Raw genomic sequence first — 24,081 nt, 5'->3', positions numbered from 1 at the left:
CTCAGGGAAAGTTCAAAAGGACCCCGCCCTGAGAGCGAAAGCCCCTCACCTGGTCATCCTCTTCTGTTATCAGTCTACAAGAAAGAGTACCCAGAGAACAAAAATATCCACAAAAAATCTGATCCCCTGAGAAAGAGATTTACCCTTTGGCGGTTGCAGGTAGGAGAATATACAATTCTTTTTCAGGGACATCGCTGGCCCCCGTGATAATCTGTTAAACTGTGGATTTTCTTTCCAAGAAAAACACACTTCACACATCTACACAAAATTTTACTGTTCTTTCAATGAGCCCTTACCTGGAGAAGGAAAGAAATTAATGCTCTTTAAATACCTGCTGTAGACTACGTTTTGTTTTCAGGTGCTTTCAAACATATTAAAGACTTTCAGCATCAAAATAGCTGTCAGTCAATCCATTTTACAACTGAGGAAACAGAGGTTAAGGCATGTGCCCAAGGTCACAAAGCTATTAAAGAAGTTTGTCTGACATTGAGAGGAACATAAAAGTGTCCCTCCAGCCCCAAGAGAAATTTGTATTGAGGAAGTCTAAAGGATGGGGGTAGCACTCGTAAAGAACCTGCCTACGGAGACACAGGAGATGCAGGTTCTATCCTTGGGTTGAGAAGATTCCCTAGGGGAGGAAATGGCAACCCACTCCAGTATTCTTTCCTAGAGAATCCCATGGACAGAGGAGCCTGGTGGGTTTACAGTCCATGGCGTCGTAAAGAGTCAGACAGGACTTAGCCACTGAGCAGACACACATATACACAAAGGGTGGGCAGAAGCATTTTTCATCAGAGTCAAACCTGACCCCTGCAAGCATATTTGATATGGGACAGCCCATCTCCGAATAGCTTTTGTTTTTGCAAATAGTAGTAAACAGATGAAGAATGCACTCTTAAGGGTCAACCTGATACCATCCACTCCCTGGATATAGGAAGTTTTAGTGGACTCAGTAGTAAAATAAGTGATAACATATCTTGGATGTTGCATCATAGTTTTGCCAAAAGTGCTCAAAATACTTTTTTCCTGCCCATAATCACATTTATGGTTGGAATGGATAAGGTGAGGTACCAAATATGATAGATTTCTGGCAGAATCCAGGTTCAGAGCATAGATCCCACCAAAGGAAGAAAAGTAACCTGGTAAGCCTTTTAAAAAAAAGAAAAGAAAGATTACTTAGTTAACTTCATGACCCAGATTTATGTGTAAGCTGTAAGGAGTTGCCTAGCCTACCCTTTTAGGCGTGTATGGTAAAAATAGGATTAGACTAGGAGTCATAACCTGGGAGGGGGAGTGACTAAATACAGGCCTCCTCAACAGATTTATGACTCTAGGTAAATTACTAAAACTTTCGGAGAGTCCCTCATTTGGTGAAAGGGATAATAATATCTACCTAACAGGTTTGTTGTAAAGATAAAGTTCCATAAATCAAAAAACAAAAACATTAAAGCGAATCTGGTACATTTTAAGTTTCTTTCCTATAATCCCATTAAGGGATGATAGTGAAAATTCCCTCCTTTCAATAATATTTTCTTAGTGCCTGAAATTTTGATTAGTCCCTTTGGGATTACTTTCTGTCCTACAGGTATTCCCAGTTAAAAGGCAGATATCCTGGGGGGAAGGATAGTCTCTAAACCTGAATTAGTTCACAAGATTGGCTTTAACAGGCCTCTGAACAGAACACACAATATTGATAAATATTTAGGGACTTTCCTGGTGGTTCAGTGGCCAAGACTCCTGGATACCACAGCAGGAGGCACAGGTTCAATCCCTAGTCAGGGATCTAGATCCCACATGCTGCAACTAAGACACAGCACAGTCAAAAAAAAAAAAAAATTAAGACATATAGGACTTCCCTGGTGGTGCAGTGGTTAAGAATCCACCTGCCAATGCAGGCGACACGGGTTTGATCCCAGATGCAGGAAGATTCCACATGTCGTGGGAAAACTAAACTTGTTTGCCACAACTAAACCTGTACACTAGAGCCCACAGGCTGCAACTACTGAAGCCTGAGTGCCCTAGAGCCCATGCTCTGCAATAAGAGAAGCCACCACAATGAAAAGCCTGTGCATCCACCCGCCACAAATAGAGGAAGCCTGCTTGCAGCAAGAAAAACCCCAGCACAGCCAAAAAGAAAAAAAAGGCATATAATTAATTAATCATTGGGAAGAGGGAGAGGAAGTCTGGAGTGTGGGGTATCATCTTAAGGTGGCAGAGAAAAGAATACTGTATCAGAAATGATTGGATTCTAGTTTCTCCTCTACCACTAGGTGCATAGACCATTCAGTCCCTCTACTAACATAACAAGTATTTATTGAGGGTGAGGAGTACGTTAAGGCTGTATATGTTGTCACCCTGCTTATTTAACTTATATGCAGAGTACATCATGAGAAACGCTGGGCTGGATGAAGCACAATCTGGAATCAAGATTGCTGGGAGGAATATCAATAACCTCAGATAGGCAGATGACACCACCTTATGGCAGAAAGTGAAGAAGAACTAAAGAGCCTCTTGATGAAAGTGAAAGTGGAGAGTGAAAAAGTTGGCTTAAAGCTCAACATTCAGAAAACTAAGATCATGGCATCTGGTCTCATCACTTCATGGCAAATAGATGGAGAAACAGTGGTTGACTTTATTTTTGGGGGCTCCAAAATTCCTGCAGATGGTGATTGCAGCCATAAAATTAAAAGACGTTTGCTCCTTGGAAGGAAAGTTATGACCAAGCTAGATAGCATATTAAAAAGCAGACGGACCTTGCCAACAAAGGTCCGTCTAGTCAAGGCTATGGTTTTTCCAGTAGACATGTATGAATGTGAGAATTGGACTGTAAAGAAAGCTGAGCACTGAAGAATTTATGCTTTTGAACTGTGGTGTTGGAGAAGACTTGAGAATCCCTTGGACTGCAAGGAGATCGAACCAGTCCATCCTAAAGGAGATCAGTCCTGGGTGTTCACTGGAAGGACTGATGTTGAAGTTGAAACTCCAATACTTTGGCCACCTGATGCGAAGAGCTGACTCATTTGAAAAGACCTTGATGCTGGGAAAGATTGAAGACAGGAGGAGAAGGGGATGACGAAGGATGAGATGGTTGGATGGCATCACCAACTCATTGGACATGAGTTTGGGTAAACTCCAGGAGTTGGTGATGGATAGGGAGGCTGGCGCACTGCGGTCCATGGGGTCGCAAAGAGTCGGACACGACTGAGTGATTGAACTGAACTGAACTGAGGCAATGTGCTGGAGAGAAAGTCTTAAGAGTTCACTTCCCCTTTAACTCTATAGTCAGGGAAACTGACAGCAAACAGCTATTAAAATAATTATTCAATCACAGTTGTGTAGAGTGCATAAGAAAGCATAGATGGACCTCACGTACTCAGAAGACCAGGAAGTTTTCTCTGAAGTCCTGAGCTTCAGCTAGAACCTGATAGGTGACTGGAAATTAACCAGTCTAGGAGGGAAGGAATGTGAAAGATAATGTGTGCAAAGACCTCAGGCAGGGAAGAAGCTTTGGCACTGGTGAGGAACTGAAAAAAAGGCCAGTGTGACTGGTGCATAATGAGAGACAGGATGAAACTAAATGAGACTCAAGAATTGGGCAGAAAGAAGAAAAATAGAGACTTGAGTTGCTAACTACAAGCAGTTATCATCTAGTAAAGGGTTAATAGAAGCATAGTATTCTCAGGTTTATGTTTTAAGAAGTTCACTGTGATTGCAGTGTGGAAAGGAGATTCAGGGAGAGATGAGTACATGAGGAGTTAGAAGAATATTGCAGCAAGTCCAAGCAAAAGATAGTGGTCTAATACAGTGATGATGGGGGATACCTTGGCGGTCCAATGGTTAGGACTCCTTGCTCTCACTGTCAAGGGTCCAGGTTCACTCTCTGGTGGGGGAACTAAGATCCCACAAGCTGTGCGGCTTGGGGGGGGGGGGGGAATATATATATATATATACACAGAAAAGGACAAATAGACATTTTAGGTCGTAAAATGAGAGGTCTCAGTGATTGATTAGATTTGGGGAGGACATTAAAGGAGGAGATATAAACATAATATCTAGTTTAATTTGAGTGATTCGGTGGATCTGGTGCCATTTTCTTTAACTATGTTTATTTATTTTTAATATCTACATTTATTTATGTGGCTGCGCTGAGTCATAGTTGCAGGACACAGGATCTTCAATCTTCATTGCAGCATTCCAACCCTTAGTTGCAGCATGTGGGATCTAGTTCCCTGACCTGGGCCCCCTGCATTGAAAGCAGGTGCCATTTTCTAAAGCAGGTCATACTAGAGATGGGAAAAGATCATTAATTCACCTTTGAACAGGCTGTGCTTCAGGAGAATCTAAAATATCAGATAGGAATGTTCTGTAAACAATTAAAAGGTTTGGGGCTTAGAGAGTATAATCAAACTAGAAATACAAATCTTGGAATCTCTGGTATGGGGATGTTAGTTAAAGCCAAAAGAGCCCCTGAAATTTCCTCAAAAGAGCAAGAGGAGAGCCACAGGCCCAGCACCAAACTAGAGATGGAAGGGGAAAGACAAGGAGAGGAAATAATCTCCTTACTCAAAGTCTATTTCCAAAACTGGATGTGGAGCTATTAACCTCAGAATAACTTCTGAGATTCCTTCTAGTTCAACCATTTTAGAAGGTAAACCTTTTAGAAGGTAAAAACCTGGAAGGCAAAAACCAAAGAAATTCTTCCAGATGTATGAAGGGGGCAGTGGGGATCAGAGAAAGAAAGCAAGCAAGGAGGCGACTTCCCTGGCTGTCCAGTGGCTAAGACTCAGCCTTCCACCTCAGGGGATAAGGTTTAATCCCTGGTTAGGACAAGTTTGATCCCTGGTTAGGACAGATTTTATGTGTAATCTCCAGATTACACTTTACTATGCCCATTTTACTATGGGCTGGGCTACGCCCTAGCACTCTTGCTCTTTTTCTCAAATGCTTCCAGACTTCAGGAACAGCAGACTTCATTGCCCAAGTCACCCCCTTACTGAGGCAGGAATGGAACATTTTTCCTTTGATAAATGTTTATATACTTCACACAACTGACAGTGTCAAACCCTATTTTTAAAGATTTCTGCTGGTTCTCTGTAATCCACACAGTTTATAAAGCTTATGACTCCCTAGCCATGTATATGTCTCACCGTGCATTCCAAACTCCAGCCACATTGCATTTTTCTGAAACATACATCTTTTTCCTGGAACCCATGACTTTGCACATGCTGTTTTTTCTGCCTCCAATGTCCTTGCCATCTCCCCTCCCCAACTCCTATTTGTCCTTTGAAACCCTGATCAATGAAGCCATATTTTTTCCCTTGAGCAGAACAAAAGTGCTCTGTTTGTCCACCCATAATATTGGTCACAGTTCCTTATGGTAATCTATTTTAGTCTATTAAAGTTATCTGTTTATATCAGCATTTTTCTTTTGGAAATCTTGGACTCAGTTGAAAATCTAATGAGAGTAATGAAACTTCTCAGAAAAACGCACATACAACCAAATCTTTACCTCCAATCTCATTATGCACCCTCTTTCCCAAGTATGGGGGTTCCCTGGTGGCTCAGATGGTATCTGCCTGCAATGCAGGAGACTCAGGTTTGATCCCTGGTCAGGTAGATCCCTTGGAGAAGGGAATGGCTACCCACTTCAGTATTCTTCCCTGGAGAATTCCAGGGACAGAAGAGACTGGGGGCTACAGTCCATGGGACTGCAAAGAGTCAGACACTACTGAGCAACTAACACTTTTGCTTTCACACTTTCCCCAAGTACGTCCATTTTATCAACTGCAGGTTAACAGAACCAACTCTCAACTTATATACTGCCTCTCCAATAAATCTATGACTGCTTATAGGACAAAGAACATTTTATTATTAATCTTTATAATCCAGTGCTTGCTAAATAAATGTTTGTTGAATTAATTTCTCTCATTCATTTTCAAAATTCTCCCTAGTAATGTCAATCTCCATTTTATTAATGAAAACCTTGTGGGGCCAACCTTTGTGTTCAGAAGTTAACTGTGAAGATTTAGCTAGCATAATTGAATGTTAAAGGAAAGGCACTATGGAAATCCCAAGATAAATGGATGGTTGGCTTTTGACGTGCAGGTGTGTTTTATGACTTGCTGAATGAAGTTCTGAAAAGAGCAACATGAGAACAAAGCTAAAGGAAGAAAAGACCTACAGCTGGGCCAGGTGGCCTAAGGACACTAGGAATCCACAGCTTGTATATACAAGGGGCCCTGCTGGGGATGTCATCAAGGGCAGAAGAGAACCAGAACCCAGAAAGAGCCAGCAGGAAAAGATCCTTGAAGTTTTCAACTCAGAGTCTAGAGGTGAAAGCCGAAAGTTTCACCAGTCCCCCAAGAAATGAGAAAGCTAATGATAATGTAATGAGTTTTTCATAAAGCTGAACTTATTCAGTGTAGAAGACTTATTTATTCTGGGATGGTTTTCCCCCTACTTTCTTGATGTGAAAATGCCCTTTCTTCTCAAATGATGCCAGTAAAAATTAGCCATTTAAAAAATAGCCCTTGCTCACTTTGGCAGCACGTATACTAAAATCGGAACAGTACAGAGAAGATTAGCATGGCCCCTATACAAGGATGACATGCAAATTCATGAAGTGTTCCATATTTTTATATGTATGGCTGAGTCCCTTCACTATTCACCGGAAACTAGCGCAACACTGTTAATCAGTTATACCCCGATGCAAAATAAAAAGTTTAAAGTTTGGAAAAATAAAAAATAAACACTAGACGTTGAAGATATAACAGTGAGCAAAAGAAAATAAGTCAATAAATTAATAACCTTATTTGGTAAAATATAGTGTATAGAACCCCATACTGGTTCCTTTTCTTTTTTTTCTCATACTGTTTCCTAAGACTTTTTTTTTTCCAAATCTCTTTTATTGATCCACTGGATCTCAGAGTTTGAGCAGCACTGTGCTAGGAAACAGCTTATAGTCTTAATCTTAGACAATAGCTTAGGGGGAAAAATGGAGTATAAACAAGATTTCTGGAGATAGTGCCAAGAGAAAAATGAAGTTAGGGAGACTTGGGAAGGACTGGTTCAATTTTAAGTCTATGCCAAGAAAAAATAGTTAAACTAATAAATGTGCCTCTAAACTATTTGACAGTGTTTTATAGTGAAATGCTTCCCTTTTGATCCTTGGGTGGCAGCTACAGAGTGTGAGAGGCAAAAATATGAGAAGCCCTGTCCACTTTGCTCAGAAAGGCTAATCAGAATGTCTTGGTCAATGGAAATGTTAACTTAGCATTTCTGAAGCATAGTGGTTCCATCTTTGTTCCTGGAACAGGGAAATATGTTTTTCTGAGTTGGTAAAGACTTTGCAATATTATAAATGTTCTGTGAACCAATGAAATTGGTTTTTCATGAACAAGGCACATGGGGCTGGGCTCTCAGTTCAGTTCAGTTCAGTCGTGTCCAACTCTTTGCAACCCCATGGACTGCATCACACCAGGTTTCCCTGTCCAACACCAACTCCTGGAACTTGCTCAAACTCATGTCCATCGAGTCAGTGATGCCATCCAACCATCTCATCCTCTGTCGTCCCCTTCTTTTCCTGCCTTCAATTTTCCCCAGCATCAGGGTCTTTTCCAATGAGTCAGTTCTTTGCATCAGGTGGCTAAATTATTAGAGCTTCAGCTTCAGCATCAGTCCTTCCAATGAATATTCAGGACTGATTTCCTTTAGGATGGACTGGTTTGATCTCCTTGCAGTCCAAGGGACTCTCAAGAGTCTTCTCCAACACCACAGTTCAAAAGCATCACTTTTTTGGCACTCAGCTTTCTTTATGGTTCAACTCTCACATCCGTATATGACTAATGGAAAAACCATAGCTTTGACCAAACGGACATTTGTCAGCAAAGTAATGTCTCTGCTTTTTAATAGGCTGTCTAGGTTGATCATAGCTTTTCTTCCAAGAAGCAAGTGTCTTTTAATTGCGTGGTCGCAGTCACCATCTACAGTGATTTTTGAAGCCCAAGAAAAGAAAGTCTGTCACTGTTTCCACTGTTTCCCTGTCTATTTTCCATGAAGTGATGGGACCAGATGCCATGATCTTAGTTTTTTGAATGTTGACTTTTAAGCCAGCTTTTTCACTTTCCTCTTTCACTTTAAGAGGCTCTTTAGTTCCTCTTCACTTTCTGCCATAAGGATGGTGTCATCTACATATCTGGGATTATTGACATTTCTCCCAACAATCTTGATTCCAGCTTGTGCTATATCCAGCCTGGCATTCTGCATGATGTACTCTGCATATAGACCCAGGGTTCGATCCCTTGGTCGAGAAGATTCCCTGAAGTAGGAAATAGCAAACTACTCCAGTATTCTTGCCAGGATATCCTATGGACAGAGAAGCCTGGTGGGCTATAATCCACGGGGTTTCAAAGAGTCAGACACGACTGAGCAACAGCATGCACTCTACATATAAGTTAAATAAGCAGGGTGACAGTATACAGATTTGACATACTCCTTTCCTGATTTGGAACCAGTCTGTTGTTCTGTGTCCAGTTCTAACTGTTGCTCCTTGACCTGCATACAGATTTCAGGAGGCAGGTAAGATGGTCTGGTATTCCCATCTCTTTCAGAATTTTCCTCAGTTTGTTGTGATCTACACAGTCAAAGGCTTTGGTGTAATCAATGAAGCAGATGCTTTTTCTGGAACTCTCTTGCTTTTTCTATGATCCAACAGATGTTGGCAATTTGATCTCTGGTTCCTCTGCCTTTTCTAAATCCAGTTTGAACATCTGGAAGTTCATGGTTCACGTATTGTTGAAGCCTGGCTTGGAGAATTTTGAGCATTACTTTGCTAGCATGTGAGATGAGTGCAACTGTTCAGTAGTTTGAACATTCTTTGGCTTTGCCCTTCTTTGGGATTGGAATGAAAACTGACCTTTTCCAGTCCTGTGGCCACTGCTGAGTTTTCCAGATTTGCTGGCATATTGAGTACAGCACTTTAACAGCATTATCTTTTAGGATTTGAAATAGCTCAACTGGAATTCCATCACCTCCACTAGCTTTGTTCATAGTGATGCTCCCTAAGGCCCACTTGACTTCGCATTTCAGGATGTCTGACTCTAGGTGAGTGATCACACCATCATGGTTATCTGGGTCATGAAGATCTTTTTTGTATAGTTCTTCTGTGTATTCTTGCCACCTCTTCTTAATATCTTCTGCTTCTGTAGGGCCATACCGTTTCTATTCTTTATTGTGCCCATCTTTGCATGAAATGTTCCCTTGGTACCTCTGATTTTCTTGAAGAGATCTCTAGTCTTTCCCGGTCTGTTGTTTTCCTCTATTTTTTTGCATTGATCTGTTAGGAAGGCTTTCTTATCTATTAGGCTTGCTAATCTTTGGAACTCTGCACTCAGATGGATATATCTTTTCTTTTTTCCTTTGCTTTTGCTTCTCTTTTCCCAGATAATTGTAAAGGCCTCCTCAGACAACCATTTTGCCTTTTTGCATTTCTTTTTCTTGGAGATGGTTTTGATCACTGCCTCCTGTACAATGTCACGAACCTCCGTCCATAATTCTTCAGGCACTCTATCAGATCTAATCCCTTGAATCTATTTCTCACTTCCACTGTATAATCTTAAGGGGTTGGGCTCTATACAGTAGGAAACAAATGAAGGAGTTCTAACCAGGGACCATGACATCAGCATCATCTCAAACAGGACCATTAACAGAGGGATAAATCAGTACTTCCTGTGACTAATGGACAGGATAGATTATTTGGGTTTCTCAGGTAAGTTCCCTTTCTCCACAACCCCCTCTCCAGTACTTTTGAGAGATGGTGAACAGGACTGTAAGCAAAACAACCTTAAGGAGCAGCTAAAGAAAATACATTATCAGTAGAACATCATCATGATAAAATAGTTAAAAGTTTCCTTTTAGGTATTAAGATTCTCTAGCACATTTAAAGACTCTGTTTAATAAATTTGATCCATATACAATGCTTCAAATGTATCTGTTGTTTTGAGTAGAATATAAATGTTTCCTCATTGTAAAATGATGTAAACAATGCTATTGATCACGCAGGACTGTAGTGAGGATCAAGTGGATTAACAATGTAAAGTGCTTAGAACAATGCTTGGTACATAGTTATCCTTCCATAAGTATTGGCTATTATTGTTATTAATATTATTATTCATGCATCAAGTATCGATCCAGCCTCTACTACATGCCAGGCACTGTTCCAGGGACTGCAGAAACAGCAGTGACCAAGAGGTGAGAAAGGTCCCTGCTCTCCTGGAGCTTCCACTCTAGTTGGGGGGAAAAAAATACATGTATATCAGGTGATAGTAAAAGAAAGATAAAGCAGGGTAAAGGAAAGTGGGAAGCACAGTACAGAAGGAAATTGCCATTTTTCATAGAGTGGGTAATCAAGGAAGTCCTCTCTGATAAGGGAACATGTGAACAGAGACTTGAAAGGAAATGAGGTATTAATAATAAGCTCTGCAGCTATCTGAGGGGAAGAGTGTGCTTGAGACTATTGAATCAAAAAATAAGCGACAAAAAATAAATATTAATAGATTTGGGTTTGTAATAGGGAGTAACAGTGTCTGTTAAGAAGCCATGGTACACCTAACACAGGCCTCAGTTCCAGTCTGGTGCTGCTGTGAGGAAATGTGGACCCAGTGTTGTCAGATCTTCTGGGCTTTGGTTTTTGTTGTTGCTATTGTTTAAAGAAAAGGTTTATCCTAAATTTTTCATGTGAACTGTTCCTATGTTTAAAACTCTGTGTAGGCATAAACGGGGCTTCCCTGGTGGCTCAGATGGTAAAGAATCTGCCTGCGATGCAGAAGACCGGGTTTGATCCCTGGGTCAGGAAGATCTCCTGGAGGAGGAAGTGGCAACCCGCTCCAGTATGCTTGCCTGGAGGATCCCAAGGACAGAGAAGCTTGGCCAACTACAGTCCATGGGGTCATAAAGAATCAGACACGAGACTGAGCAACTAAGCATGCACGCATGTAGACATAAATGCACAGATTTGTTCGTCAAAAGACAGGTACAAGAATATCCGAAGGTGGGAATTCCCTGGTGGTTCAGTGGTTAGGATTGGCGCTTTCACTGCCAGGACTGCATTTAATCATTGGTCAGGGAACGAAGATATGGAAAGCCACATGGCACAGTGCCCCTCCCCCGCCCCCAAAAAAGAATTTTCACAGGCATCATTTATAAGAGCCCCATAATGGAAGCTACCCACGTGCCGATCAGTTGTGACAGAGTAAAAATAGTCTCTACACAGCAAAGAGAAGTAATCAACTACACTTCACACATTATGGGTGAATCTTACAACATAATGTTGAGAGAAAAAACGCCAGTCCCGAAAGAGTTCAGAAATAGGTAAAACTAAGATATGATGTTAGAGACGTAGATAGCGGTTACACTGTCTGGGAGAAGTGCTGGTGGGTTGTTTTTTACTTTTTCCCCCCTTGATCTGAAAGCTGATTTCATGGGTATGTTCAATTTAAGTTTATCAAACTGCACTTTCCTGTATGCATTTATATGTCAATAAAAAGTTAAAACAACTGCAACTAAGACCCAATGCAGCCAAATAAATGAACTTTTTTTTCAAAAAAGTTAAAACAAAAATGTGGGCCAAAGTAAATCTCAAGGCTGATTCAGAGCTTCCAGTTTGCTCTAAAACACATATATTTCTTTAGAGAAAACAACTGAGAAGTTTGGGGTTTTTTTTAAAAACATACTTTGAAATGCAGGTAACACCCCCTTTTACAGAAGCTCCTACATTAAAGTCCAACGAGGAACCCATCTTTCCTTCTGGATCACTACCCAGCCTCAGATTTATCTTTATATGTGATCCAATGCTAATGTCCACTTGTTCTCAAACTAGAAAAATCAACCCACGTATACCATATCATAACCACAGTTACTAGTAAAGGCACATAGAAGCAGGAGGAGAACCCAGAGGCAATTTCAAAGTATGGTATGGCCTACTTTAGGATGAGAGGGCTTCAGGAGTCTTCAGGTTGGGAGGCTCATAGACACAACGGAAATTTCAGGTAGTTATGAAGATGTAGTAGGAATCATACTAGGCTGCAATAATTTATCCAGCAAACAGGCATGTCTTAGCCTGGGCCATGGACCATAGGTAGAGAATTGATCAGGTGTGTGATAGATTTTAGAATCTGTGTTCTGAGGCACTTCAAGTACAAGCATATCCCAAAGATGCCTCAATTCAGGCAATGACTAGAGTTAAGAAGGCTGTTCTAGAGTGAAGACTGAAATCTCTGGATGTACAGTGAGGTTTGGGTCTTGGGGTCTCCTTAGAAGGAAATGATTGTCTTGAGTTGAGTTGTTGATAAGAAAGTTGTTGCTAAGAAAGGTAGAGTTACTAACAGGGCAGGATTTGGGAACTAAGTCACACTGGTTTCTCCAAAGCAAGGAGGATGGTGGAACGTGGTGAGGATGTTCAAGGAAAGTAGAACCTTCTAGAGGGAGCGAGATTGCCTAGCTTGGGACTAAGAAAGGTGTTTCAGGTTGGCAAGGAAACCTAGAAATGACTCAACTAAGGCTATCTAAGAAGAGTATACCAGGGGCAGATAGTGCCAGTCTAGCAGAACTGATCCTTTGTCTAGCACATCAGCCTTGCTTATTACTGTAGTATGTTACAGACTACACAAGAATTTCCCAGGGAGGAGGTATCCAAGGTGTGAGGGGTCTGTGATCAACTTACTATGTAAGTTGACTGAAAAGGGAGGGGCTAGCTAACCTAGAATCTGATTTGTCTCAGAAAGGACTATTTTCTTAGGAGTATTACCCAAGTGAATCACAGCTCATGCCTATTTTGAGAATTCAACCTTTTGTCCTTTCTGCCTCCTTGAGAGTTGTGGGCCAGTTATAACTCAATGAACTAGGAGTTCCATGTTTCATGCTTGATTTCACTATCTTTATCATCAAATGTTACCAGTACTTCCCACCATGCAGACTTACCTTTAATGCCTTTCATGAAATGGATTAAAATGCCACCACTAAACAGTCAATCCACCTGAACAGAATGTTAAATTTGAGGGTATCTGGATTAATTCTGGTCTTCCTTCCCAAACATGGACAGAAGCATAAAAGAAACTCCACATGAAGCAGCTTGAAATCTTAAATATTCAAGTCTATTGTTCCTTTTTAACTTCAGAATGGCAGGGAGCTTTGTTTTAATTGGGGAAGGGGCCAGGGACGGAGCCTGGAAATTGAAAAAGGGAAGAGAACAGGCACGCGCCAGACAGGGGCATGGCCAAGGCAAGACAGCTGAACAGTTGCTTCTGAGGCCTTTGGGAAAAACCACATGGTAAGAACGTTTGGGGCATTTACCTTCTACCAGCTAAAAGTCCAGTCCTGTACTGGATTCATCTGCTGGAAACTCAGAGAAGCTGATGCATGACTGGGCTTTCTCCAGTGGAGTGCCCTCAGGAGAGACTGTCTGAGCTGCTGACTCTGCCTAGCTCTGGAGGCAGAAGCAACAAGACAGCGGATTTTTTCCCCCTTTCTTGTATACTTAAGTCCAACAACTTGAAAATGGAATGCAAAAAAGTAGCCAAAAATGATCTGTCCTAAATCAGGTGAGGTATACATCTTCTTCAGAAAGTACTCCCATTATTTACTGATCCCTGCCTCCAAGCTGGGTTAGATGCTTGACCCTTTGTTCTCTCTTCTCCTAGCCAAGAGCTCTGTCACTGCACTTATCCCATCGGATGATTAGTTTCAGTATCTCCCTAGAGAAAGGCTTAACCATTTTGTACCTTTGGTAGCCTTCTGAAATCTATGGACCAGCTCTCGGAACAATATTTATCAGTGCATGAAATAAAATACATAGAGTTACAAAGGAAACCAATTATATTGAAATATAGTTCTTAACTCCAGACAGTCTCTGGAGAATGAGTTCCTTGAGTGCATGGACTGAGCGACCTTCATCTCTGTACTGGGAGTGCCTAGCACAAAGCCTGGCACATAGGTGACACTTACAAACATTTACTTAGTGAATGAACAGAAAGATAGATGGCTACTGAAAGCTCAGCCTGAGAAATGAGTCATTGCAACTGCTTGTGCACATACCAGTGGCTTGCATGTGTCTCACCCCATCTGAGATCATTTAGACCAGGGCTATGAGGAAACCCACACTCAACAATGGGTACATAGCATTGAGCAATAATGACAGGCTATTGGAAGACCAGGAAAACAACAAAGCTCATGTATTTCCACCAGGTGGAATATTCAGAGTGAAAGTAAACAGGCTCTGTCTTTAGGAGGCGATCTCTTGACTTAGGAAGCATGATGCTCACATTACTTTAAAACAGTACCAACATCTCTGAAACAAGAAAGAAAGGAACCTGAGCTAGCGCGTAGGTGTTCTCTAGGGCTCCTCCTCTGTCCAGAGTTAAGCCTGTTGTCTCTGGGAAAGAGAAAAGTATCCTTAAAAGCCACAATAGGGATGACATGTGCCTTTCTAGGTTCAAGTAGTAGTTTTAGACTTAGGCAGAAATTTTGTTTTTATGTACCAACAGAAAATCTAAAGAAGCAAGAAATAAAAGTCATTTCCCTCACTAAAGATATATTAAGGGCCAAAGCTTTGTCCTAAATTGATTGCTATGTCTAATGACTATTCTGAAAAGAAAAACAAAACCCTGGACAATCTTAAAGCTGAAAACCACAACTGCATGGGATTCAGAAATTTCACCCTTAAGCCTTTTAAGATTAACCCTTCCAAGTTAGAAGGCTTCCCTAGCTATGCACAGCTATCGGAGGGATGGCAGAACGCAGTTTTCACTTGCTTAACAATAGGGTTTCCAACATCCATTGGAGGAAACATGGCTTCAGGTGGGTGCCTTCAAAAAAAAAAGAAGGAAACTACAGGTCAAAGTTTTGTTTTTAATTAAAAAAAAAAAGACCTCCCACTCCTAAGTTGTGTGCTTTCTTTTTTGACCTACTTTTCCTTTAAATGGTCTGCAGTTTCCCTACATTTTTCCTAGTGCAGTAAACAATGCAATCTTTAGAAATAAAAACCAAGGTCCACTCTTGCCCCAAACACTGAAGATGGTCAAAGAGAAAGAATCACAGCACAGAAAATGGGCCCAGCTCCAAATATACAAAAACATTAAAAAAAAGAACAAAACAAAATACCCCCTCCCCACCCTAAGACATTATGATTACATTCCTGGTACACTTCCTATAATATAATGCTGCAGACAATGCTTCTTTCCCAGGGAGTCCAGCTCGCTCAGGAGGAGACATCTATTTGACAGACTGGGGTGTTGAGTCCTCCCTGCCAAACCTAAGGGTCTTTTATGAGCTCAATATCTCACAGAAACATCTGTGGTATAAATGGTATAAATGAATCTAAAAGGGGATGAAGGCAGGCAGCCACCTGTCACTGTTCTCTGAATCAGCCAAAAAGCTGAAGAGCGTGGGATCCAGGAGACAGATGCCATTAACCATTGAGGGATAGAGGGGAAAACAAGAGGAAGCACCAAAGAAGTGGCTGCTTTTGGTTCCAAAGTCAAGAAAGGGCCCCACAAAAAAGGGCAGTTGGTCTGGAAGAGGAACTCTCCTGCTCTTGGAGTCATGCAATAAAAATGATGGCCTTGGAGCCCCACCCCCCGAACAGCCACAGTCTAAGGACCAGAGCGATTTTATACCACATCACACAGTTTGCAAATGAATGGACTAGGAGGCTAAGTGCTTTGACAGAGCAGGCTGCAAGGTAAGCCTGAGCCCCAAAGGACAGCTGTGACATCTCTGGATTCTTACCTCTGCCAAGCTGCAGGTCCCTGACGCCACCTACTTGGTGAAAATGTACCCTTCCGCTTAACACTGGCATTGCCTCAAAATGGCACCCATGGTGGTAACCCTCAGAGATAACAAGAGGCATCAGTTGCACTTCTGGAAGTAAGATAATTTCCTTGCCCCATCCTGGCCAGAGCACTTCCCTTTTTAAGCTTCTGCTAGTCTGTTACCTTCCCCTCGAAGCAGAGTTCAACTCACTTTTGTTTGGGGGTTTTGCACTGGCCTCTGAGGGCTTGTTCCAGGATACAAAATTAAGTATACTTTTGCATCCATGTGTGAGTGGGTTGCCTTCCAGGGTCAGATCTGTGTTCCCTGGTTTGGTCAATGCACCTTTATGGGACTAAAACCACATGTGTACACAGAGAGACTAGACTGGAAAGTGACTTCTGGATAGGGTTTCGGGTTATCTTGATGCCTCCCCTCAAAGAAATAACTCTCTTGGTGTAAGATGGTTAGGACATTGAATGACCTACTCTCAACTTCCAGAAGGGCAGCTTGTTTTGTCCATTTTTCAGTGAGGGGCTGGAAGGGACCCGACATGTTCAGTTACAACAATCAGATCTTGTTTTTTAAAAAAAGGATCCTATGTGGAAATGAGTGGGACAATGATAAAAATAAACAAATAATTAAAATTCCAAACCAAAACGTATCTCCTGGCCCCGAGACCTCCAGTTAATCCTCTAAGACCACAATCTCCACATTGTGGACTTGATGCTGGTGTTCCTCCATCTCAGCCACAACTTTCTCCTCAGTCCTCAGTTCGGTCTCCAAAATGACTGCTTTGCCCTCAGCATCCTCAGCCTCTGGGTCTGGGGCTGGGTCAATCTCAATGATGGTCTGCCCATCCTCTGAGGTGCTTTCAACCGCCTGGATGGCCGAGGTTAGGCCAGACTCCATGGCCACCAGCTCCACAGGGCTCACCATGGTGGTCATGTTGCCCAGGGTACTGCCATCCTGCATGGCGGTGGAGCTTAGCAGCGCCAAGCTAGACGAAGGGTGGATGGTCACTGTGTCTGGTGAGCTGCTCTTGGCTGAAGAGACCACTGTGGCATAACGGAAGAGCTGAGGGCCAGAAGGCAGTGTGTGGACAGTCACAGGACTGGAGCCCTGGCTGAGGGTGGCCACTGGAATATTGCCCATGGAAAATGACTGACCCACTGGCGTGATGGTGATGGGTGAGATGACTGTGAACTGAGGCTGATGGACAGGAGGAGAAGGGCTCAGGACGGTGGTGGAGGCTGGCCGCTGGAGCCGGGGCCTTTTGGGAGGCTTAGGAGTGCTCACAGGCATCAGTACCACATTTTGAACTGTCTGGGATTTCAGCCTGTGATCCTGGGCTTGCTTCTTCTGTTCTTCCAACTGGCGTTCCAAGTCTATGGAAAAAAGACAGACTTTGGGTAGAGAGAAGCATAATCCTGGGAACAGTAAACTAGGAGTGAGGAGACCTGGGGTCTTGTCCTGGTTTTGCTAGAGTATTTAGCTTCTGGAAAGTCATGTCATCGTTTTCAAGAAGGAACTAGACTGGATGATCTTTACAACTCTACCAGTTATTGTATTTCATTGTGTGATTATAGGCGATAATTCAGAATCTTGCCATATTGTGATCCTGCTATAGCTCAACTCTAGAAGCTCCTGTGGCATTTTGTCACCTGTCACTAAAATGTAAACCAAAGAAGTCTCCATTTGGTCTAGCAGCTTATATATGCCCTGCCTACAGATGAAAATAATATCTGTACAATCCCTTTGCAGTTGCGATGGACCTACAAAGGAGCTACAATGGCTACTCTGAAAAACAGTGATTTCCAAACTGTCCTTCAAGGCAGGATCACTTGCTGGTGACCCAGATGGCTTTAACCTACCATTAGCCCCAGAGAAATCTACAGAAAGTTACAGAGGAAGTCCCTAAGAATTATAAAACTGAAGGAGGTCTTAGAGTTCTAACACATTCATTTTGATAGCGATCCAGAGAAGTAAAGCTATTTATTTAAGATCACAGAGCTTGGGCCAAAACAAAAGTCTTCTGATAGTCAATTTGGGGGCTTTCCCACCCCAATACACCTATCACTATCCCTCTCCCAAGGGTCTAATCCAACCTTGATGACTACTGGTGAGTCTGGTTCTACACCAGAACTTCTCTGCTGCTTAGCACCTGATAAACATCCAATAAATAACCAGTTACACCTGAAGAGCACTATTGTTCCTGTGCAACACCAAAAGTAAGTCAATTCCTTGCTTGGAATAAGAGTGTGTATGTGCATGCATGCTAAGTCGCTAAGTTGTAGGGATAAAGAACATAGTCAAAAATTTTACAATGCTGCCTTTTTGAGGTTATAAGGTACTACACTTTTTTCCCATCTTTGGTGGTAATCAAAGAAACGTGAACCTAAACAAGATATCAATTAAACCTATAGTTTTAAAAAAGTTAAATCACAGTGTATTATTAAAAACAACACCCAAAGTTGGGAGCTCAAACTTGTGACCTAAATTGGTATAATCTACTCGGAAATCTGACAATAGGTCACAAAACTCCATAAACAAATATCAGTACCATTTAGCCTCAAGCTTAGTCCTGTGAAGTAGTTTATTTCTTTATTTTTTGGGGGCCTCACGGCTTACAGGATCTCAGTTCCCCAACCAGGGATTGAAGCTGGGTCACAGCATTGAAAGCCTAGAATCCTAACCACTAGGCCACCAGGGAACTTCCATGAAGTAGTTTAAAAGGACATAAGAAGAAATGTTATATTCATACAAGTTCACTGCAATAAATAAGCCTTTGAAGAAACTTTTGAAAATTTAAATTCATCCCTAGAAAAATGTCTAGGTAAAATACTATGTAGCAACTTGAAAAAATATTAGTATATCATAGTGAAAAAAGCAGAAAACACAACTTTATGTATACTGTGGTTATAACTAAAATATATGGGCAAGAAACAAGAAGCCTACATTTCTAACAAAAACCATTTTTCAGACTGTTCTATCAGTCTGAAAGAAGACAGTTCTACCCTGGGATTCACTGTCAAGAAGTGATGTGATCCCAGCAAATCATTTATTCTCTCTGTGCCTTTACTGGGCTATCTGTAAAATCAGGATAACAGCCTATAATATTCCTAGGAAGATGACATGAAAAAGGGGATCTCTGAGAATACTTGGTAAACTGAATTTAAAATATAAATATAAACTATATTTTATATAAAATATAAAAATATATTTTATATAAAATATAAAATATAAAATTTATAAAATATAAATTATAAACTATTTTATTTTATAAAATAAAAATAAGTTTAAAACAACCTAAATTGTTCTTCTCTTACCAAATGATCGTTCTTGCCTTTTGTCTTCCCAACTGACTATATTCTACATCATCTAAGGTTGATAATCTATACCTCTAACTTGCTTTGTACCTTACTTCCTCTGAAAGCGTCTCAAGATTTTTCTCTGGATATAAATGATAATTCCCCTTGTTCTACCACCAAACCTTCCATATGCTTCTGTTAGAGAACTACTGTTTGGACGTATTTCTAAGTCTGCTTTCCGCTGAGTTCCTTGAAAGCCCTCAAGAGACTGAGATTACCTTATTCAACATTATATTTCTAAAATCTAGCTTGGAGACCAGCACAAAGCATTGGGTTGGCCAAAAAATTTGTTCAGATTTTTCCATAAGCTCATACAGAAAAACCCAAATGAACTTTTTGACCAACCCAATACTTATTAAAAAGGGTTAAGTTATACATATGCTCATAATTTCTGATTATCAGAAATAAGGAAAGTGCAAAATGTGTATCTATCAACCAACTCAGTATTAATAATGTAAAAAAGACAAAGGTCAGCTTTATTCTTCTGCCACTTATATTACTGGGCTAATGAGCAATCTAGCAGACATCTTAATCCTTCAAAGATATAAAAAGAGGATCATATTGCTAGTTTTCCTTTCTTTCTTTTTGTGCTTCCTCTGCTTGACGTGACTCCACCTCACAGGGGACTGTGTACAGAGGAAAAGCCATATCTGTTACAATGTGAAAGAAAGAGAGACAGAGAAGGAAGAAAACAGAAAGAGCAGGAGCAAAGGAGGAAGGGAGGAAAAGAAGAATGGAAGGAAGGGAGGAAGGAAGAAGCCAGTCCAGTCCCAACAGAAGATAACAAAGAAATGGCAAGACTCAAGGATGTTAGTATATCACCAAAGAAAAGAGAGAAGCTATACATACCTGTGAGAGTATAGAGAAACTGCTCTTCTCCCTGTTCTACTTGGTTCTTCCTATTGTCCAAAACCTTCTTGACTGTGTCCATTAGGCCAAATGTATGTGCTACATTATTAAGAACAGCAGCATCTATTTAAAACAAAATATGTCTGTCCAGTTAAAACAGAAATGTTCCACAAACTCCCTACTATGCTGCTTATAAATATCAAACAATTCAGAAATTAGAATACTAATTGCATTTTCAAAAAAATTTAACAAAGATTTATCACGGGGCATCCCTGGTGGTCCTGTGGCTGGGAACTCTGCACTCCCTTTGCAGGGGGGCCTGGGTTTGATCCTTGCCCCACATGCCTCAACTAAGCCCTGGTGCAGCCAAAGAAATCAATAAAAATAAACAAATATTAAGTAAAAAAGATTTATCACATGTGTAACTAATTTTTATGTACTTGTTATATCTTTATACATCTCTCCATATAAATGAATACAAAAATAAGGAAAAAAAATCTTGCATCTGGTTATAGGTTCTGACTTGGTTTAGGAAAATGTGGTCATTCTGGACTTTCCTGGCAGTCCAGTGGTTAAGACTCTGCCTTCCAATGCAGAGGGCACAGGTTTGATCCCTGGCCGGGGAACTAAGATCCCACATGCTGTGTGATATGGCAAAAAAAAGAAAGAAAAAGAAAACGTGGTGATCTACTAGACAGAGCTAAATTGGAATCTTGGTTTTGATGTTTCCTATCTGTGTGACCTTGGGTAAGTCATTTCACTCCTCAGTTTTTTTCATCTGTAACAAATGGGACTAATAATACTTACTCTGCAAGATAGATATGAAGATTAGAAATATATGCTAAATGCCAAACATGGGCATTTATTATTATTAATAGTATTATCTCTATTACCCTTTAAACAATGCTTCTTGAAAGAGCTGTTACTAACTGAGTTGTTATTAACTCAGACCACTTCTCTACCTACAGCTCTCTTCCACAGTCATCTCATCCAGTTTCATCAGTTTAGTTCAATTCAGTCGCTCAGTTGTGTCTGACTCTTTGCAACCCCATGGACCGCAGCACACCAGGCTTCCCTGTCCATCACGAACTCCCAGAGCTTGCTCAGACTCATATCCATTGAGTCGGTGATGCCATCCAACCAGGTCATCCTCTGTCGTCCCCTTCTCCTCCTGTCTTCAATCTTTCCCAACATCAGGGTCTTTTCCAGTGAGTCAGTTCTTCACATCAGGTGGCCAAAGTATTGGAGCTTCAGCATCAGTCCTTCCAATGAATATTCAGGACTGATTTCCTTTAGGATGGACTGGTTTGATCTCCTTGCAGTCCAAGGGACTCTTAAGAGTCTTCTCCAGCACCATAGAGCAAAAGCATCAGTTTTTTGACACTCAGCTTTCTTTATGGTCCAACTCTTACATCCATACATGACTACTGGAAAAACCACAGCTTTGACTAGATAGACCTCTGCTGGCAAAGTAATGTGTCTGCTTTTTAATATGCTGTTTAGGTTGGTCATAGCTTTTCTTCCAAGGAGCAAGTGTCTTTTAATTTCATGGCTGCAGTCAGCATCTGCAGTGATTTTGGAGCCCAAGAAAAGAAAGTCTGTCACTGCTTCCATTGTTTCCCCATCTATTTGCCATGAAGTGATGGAAATGGATGCCATGAGCTTAGTATTTTGAATATTGAGTTTTAAGCCAGCTTTTTCACTCACCTCTTTCGTTTTCATTAAGAGGCTCTTTAGTTCCTCTTCACTTTCTGCCATAAGGGTGGTGTCATCTGCATATCTGCGGTTGTTGATATTTCTCCCAGCAATCTTGATTCCAGCTTATGCTTCATCAGGCCGGCATTTTGCATGATGTATTCTGCATGTAAGTTAAATAAGCAGGGTGACAACACACAGTCTTGATGTACTCCTTTCCCGATTTGGAACCTGTCTGTTGTTCCATGTCCAATTCTAACTGTTGTTTTTTGACCTGTATACAGGTTTCTCAGGAGGCAGGTAAGGTGGTCTGGTATTTCCATCTCTTGAAGAATTTTTGACAGTTTGTTGTGATCCACACAGTCAAAGGCTTTAGCATAGTCAATGAAGCAGAAGTAGATATGTTTCTGGAATTCTCTTGCTTTTTCTATGATCCAACAGGTGTTGGCAGTTTGATCTCTGGTTCTAAATCCAGCTTGAGTTTCTGGAAGTTCTCAGTTCACACACTGTTGAAGCCTAGCTTGGAGAATTATGAGCATTACTTTGCCAGCATGTGAGATGAGTGCAATTGTGAGGTAGTTTGAACATTCTTTGGCATTGCCTTTCTTTGGGATTAGAATGAAAACTGACCTTTTCCAGTCCTGTGGCCACTGCTGAGTTTTCCAAATTTGCTGGCATATTGTGTCCCGTTTCATAGTTTTAAGTATCACAGACATGCTAAGAACTCCCACATGTAGATCTCCAGCCCAGACCTCTTTCCTACATTACAGATTCATACTTCTGTTTAGTCAAGTGACATCTCTGTTTGAAGGCCTCATAAGCATCTCAATTTAAAAGTCAAAAGTCAATTTTGATTTCCTACCCCAGCAGTCTTCATCTCAAGAAATTTTGCCACCACTCACAGTTCAGATCAAAAATATATGAGTCATCCTGGATTTCTTTTTCGCCCGACATCTAATCCATCAGCAAGACCTGTCAGTTCCACGTTCAAAACACATCCCCAGTATGACCATTTCTTCCCAAGTCTACCACTGTCCACTTAATACACTACCACCATCTCTTGCCTGAACTAACTCCTTCAAGAGTCTTCCAACTAGTCTTCTTTTTTGAACTATTTATTTATTTGGCTGCGCTGGGTCTCAGTTGCAGTATGCAGGATCTTCAGTTGCAGCATTCAAACTCTTAGTTGCAGCATATGGGATCTAGTTTCCTGACCAAGTATCAAACCTGGGCCCCCTGCATTAGGAGATCACAGTCTTAGTCACTGGACCACCTGGGAAGTCCTCCAACTGGTCTTCTTGTTTCTACTCTTGCCCCATATAATCTGTTCTCCCCACAGCAACCACAGTGATCTTTTAAAAATAAAATAAACCTGCTCATTTTACTTTCCTGATCAAAATCACTATGATGGCTTAACATCACCTTAAAATAAAACCCAAAGTTTTATCTTTGGGTTTTATCTGACCAAAGCTTATCTAAAATAAGCTCTGTCTAAAATAAGCTCTGTCCTCTGCTTCTGTCCAACTTCATCACCTATCACTCTTTCCATTAACTTAGTCCACTGGAGCCATGTCAGCACTCCTCTAATTCTTTGAACCCACTAGGTTCATTGTCACTTCAAGATCTTTGTCCCCTCTGCCTGGAGTATTCCTTCTCCCAGCCTGTCACATGGCTAGCTCCTTCAATTCAGATTTCTACTCAAATGCCACCTGCTTAGAGGGGGCTTCTTTGATCACCCTGTCTAAAAGAATCACCCATTTTTTATATTAGCTGCCTTTAAAAAAAAAAACCAAAAACCTCCAATCATAAAAAAAGAAGATTCTGCTGTAAAGTTTAAGTGTACTTACATAATGTAAATACCAGGGGCTTCCCTGGCAGCTTAAATGATAAAGAATCTGACTGCAATGCAGGAAACCCTGGTTTGATCCCTGGGTTAGGAAGATTCCCCTGGAGAAGGGAATAGCAACCCATTCCAGTATTCTTGCCTGGAGAATTCCATGGATAGAGGAGCCTGGAGGGCTACAGTCCACGGGGTCATAAAGAGTCGGACACAACTGAGCAACTAACACTTCCTTACTTCCTTACACATAATGTATGAGTCATAAGAAGGTAACAATACACACCTAACAAATCTAAGTAAGGACTTACTAAACGTACAAGCTCATGAGACCTCATAATGAGCCCTTTTGTATCAGATGATTAAAACATTCTTTTACATTGTGCATGACAGCAAGTACCCTGTAAGTATGCAGAAACACTTAAAAGTGCACACAATAGATCTGGGAGCCTTAAACTAACAGAATATGAGAACTGTCTAAAACAGGCAGATTTCTTCAATTTTCACACTCTATATATCTATTTATAT

At 41.1% G+C, this 24,081-nt stretch overlaps 1 protein-coding gene and 1 non-coding gene across 4 annotated transcripts in view; one reads left to right on the top strand and one right to left on the bottom strand.

Moving 5' to 3' along the window:
- Positions 1-6,530: 6,530 nt before the first annotated feature.
- On the top strand, positions 6,531-6,637 carry LOC133061120 (U6 spliceosomal RNA). Its single transcript, XR_009693949.1, has one exon. It is a non-coding gene; the product is annotated as a U6 spliceosomal RNA (small nuclear RNA).
- A 6,489-nt stretch (positions 6,638-13,126) lies between these two features.
- GMEB1 (glucocorticoid modulatory element binding protein 1) overlaps positions 13,127-24,081 on the bottom strand; it is a 34,074-nt gene continuing 23,119 nt past the window's right edge. For all 3 annotated transcript variants that reach the window (XM_061148383.1, XM_061148382.1, XM_061148385.1), the window contains exons 9-10: positions 20,022-20,144; positions 13,127-17,189 (exon numbers count right to left, since the gene is read on the bottom strand). In XM_061148383.1, the coding sequence (XP_061004366.1) occupies positions 16,489-17,189; positions 20,022-20,144 (824 nt within the window). In that variant the 3' untranslated portion in view covers positions 13,127-16,488. The remainder of the gene's footprint in view (positions 17,190-20,021; positions 20,145-24,081) is intronic.

The sequence above is a fragment of the Dama dama genome, chromosome 8 (assembly GCF_033118175.1).
Source record: "Dama dama isolate Ldn47 chromosome 8, ASM3311817v1, whole genome shotgun sequence".
NCBI lineage: Eukaryota > Metazoa > Chordata > Mammalia > Artiodactyla > Cervidae > Dama > Dama dama.
This window is presented reverse-complemented; position numbering and strand designations above follow the sequence as displayed.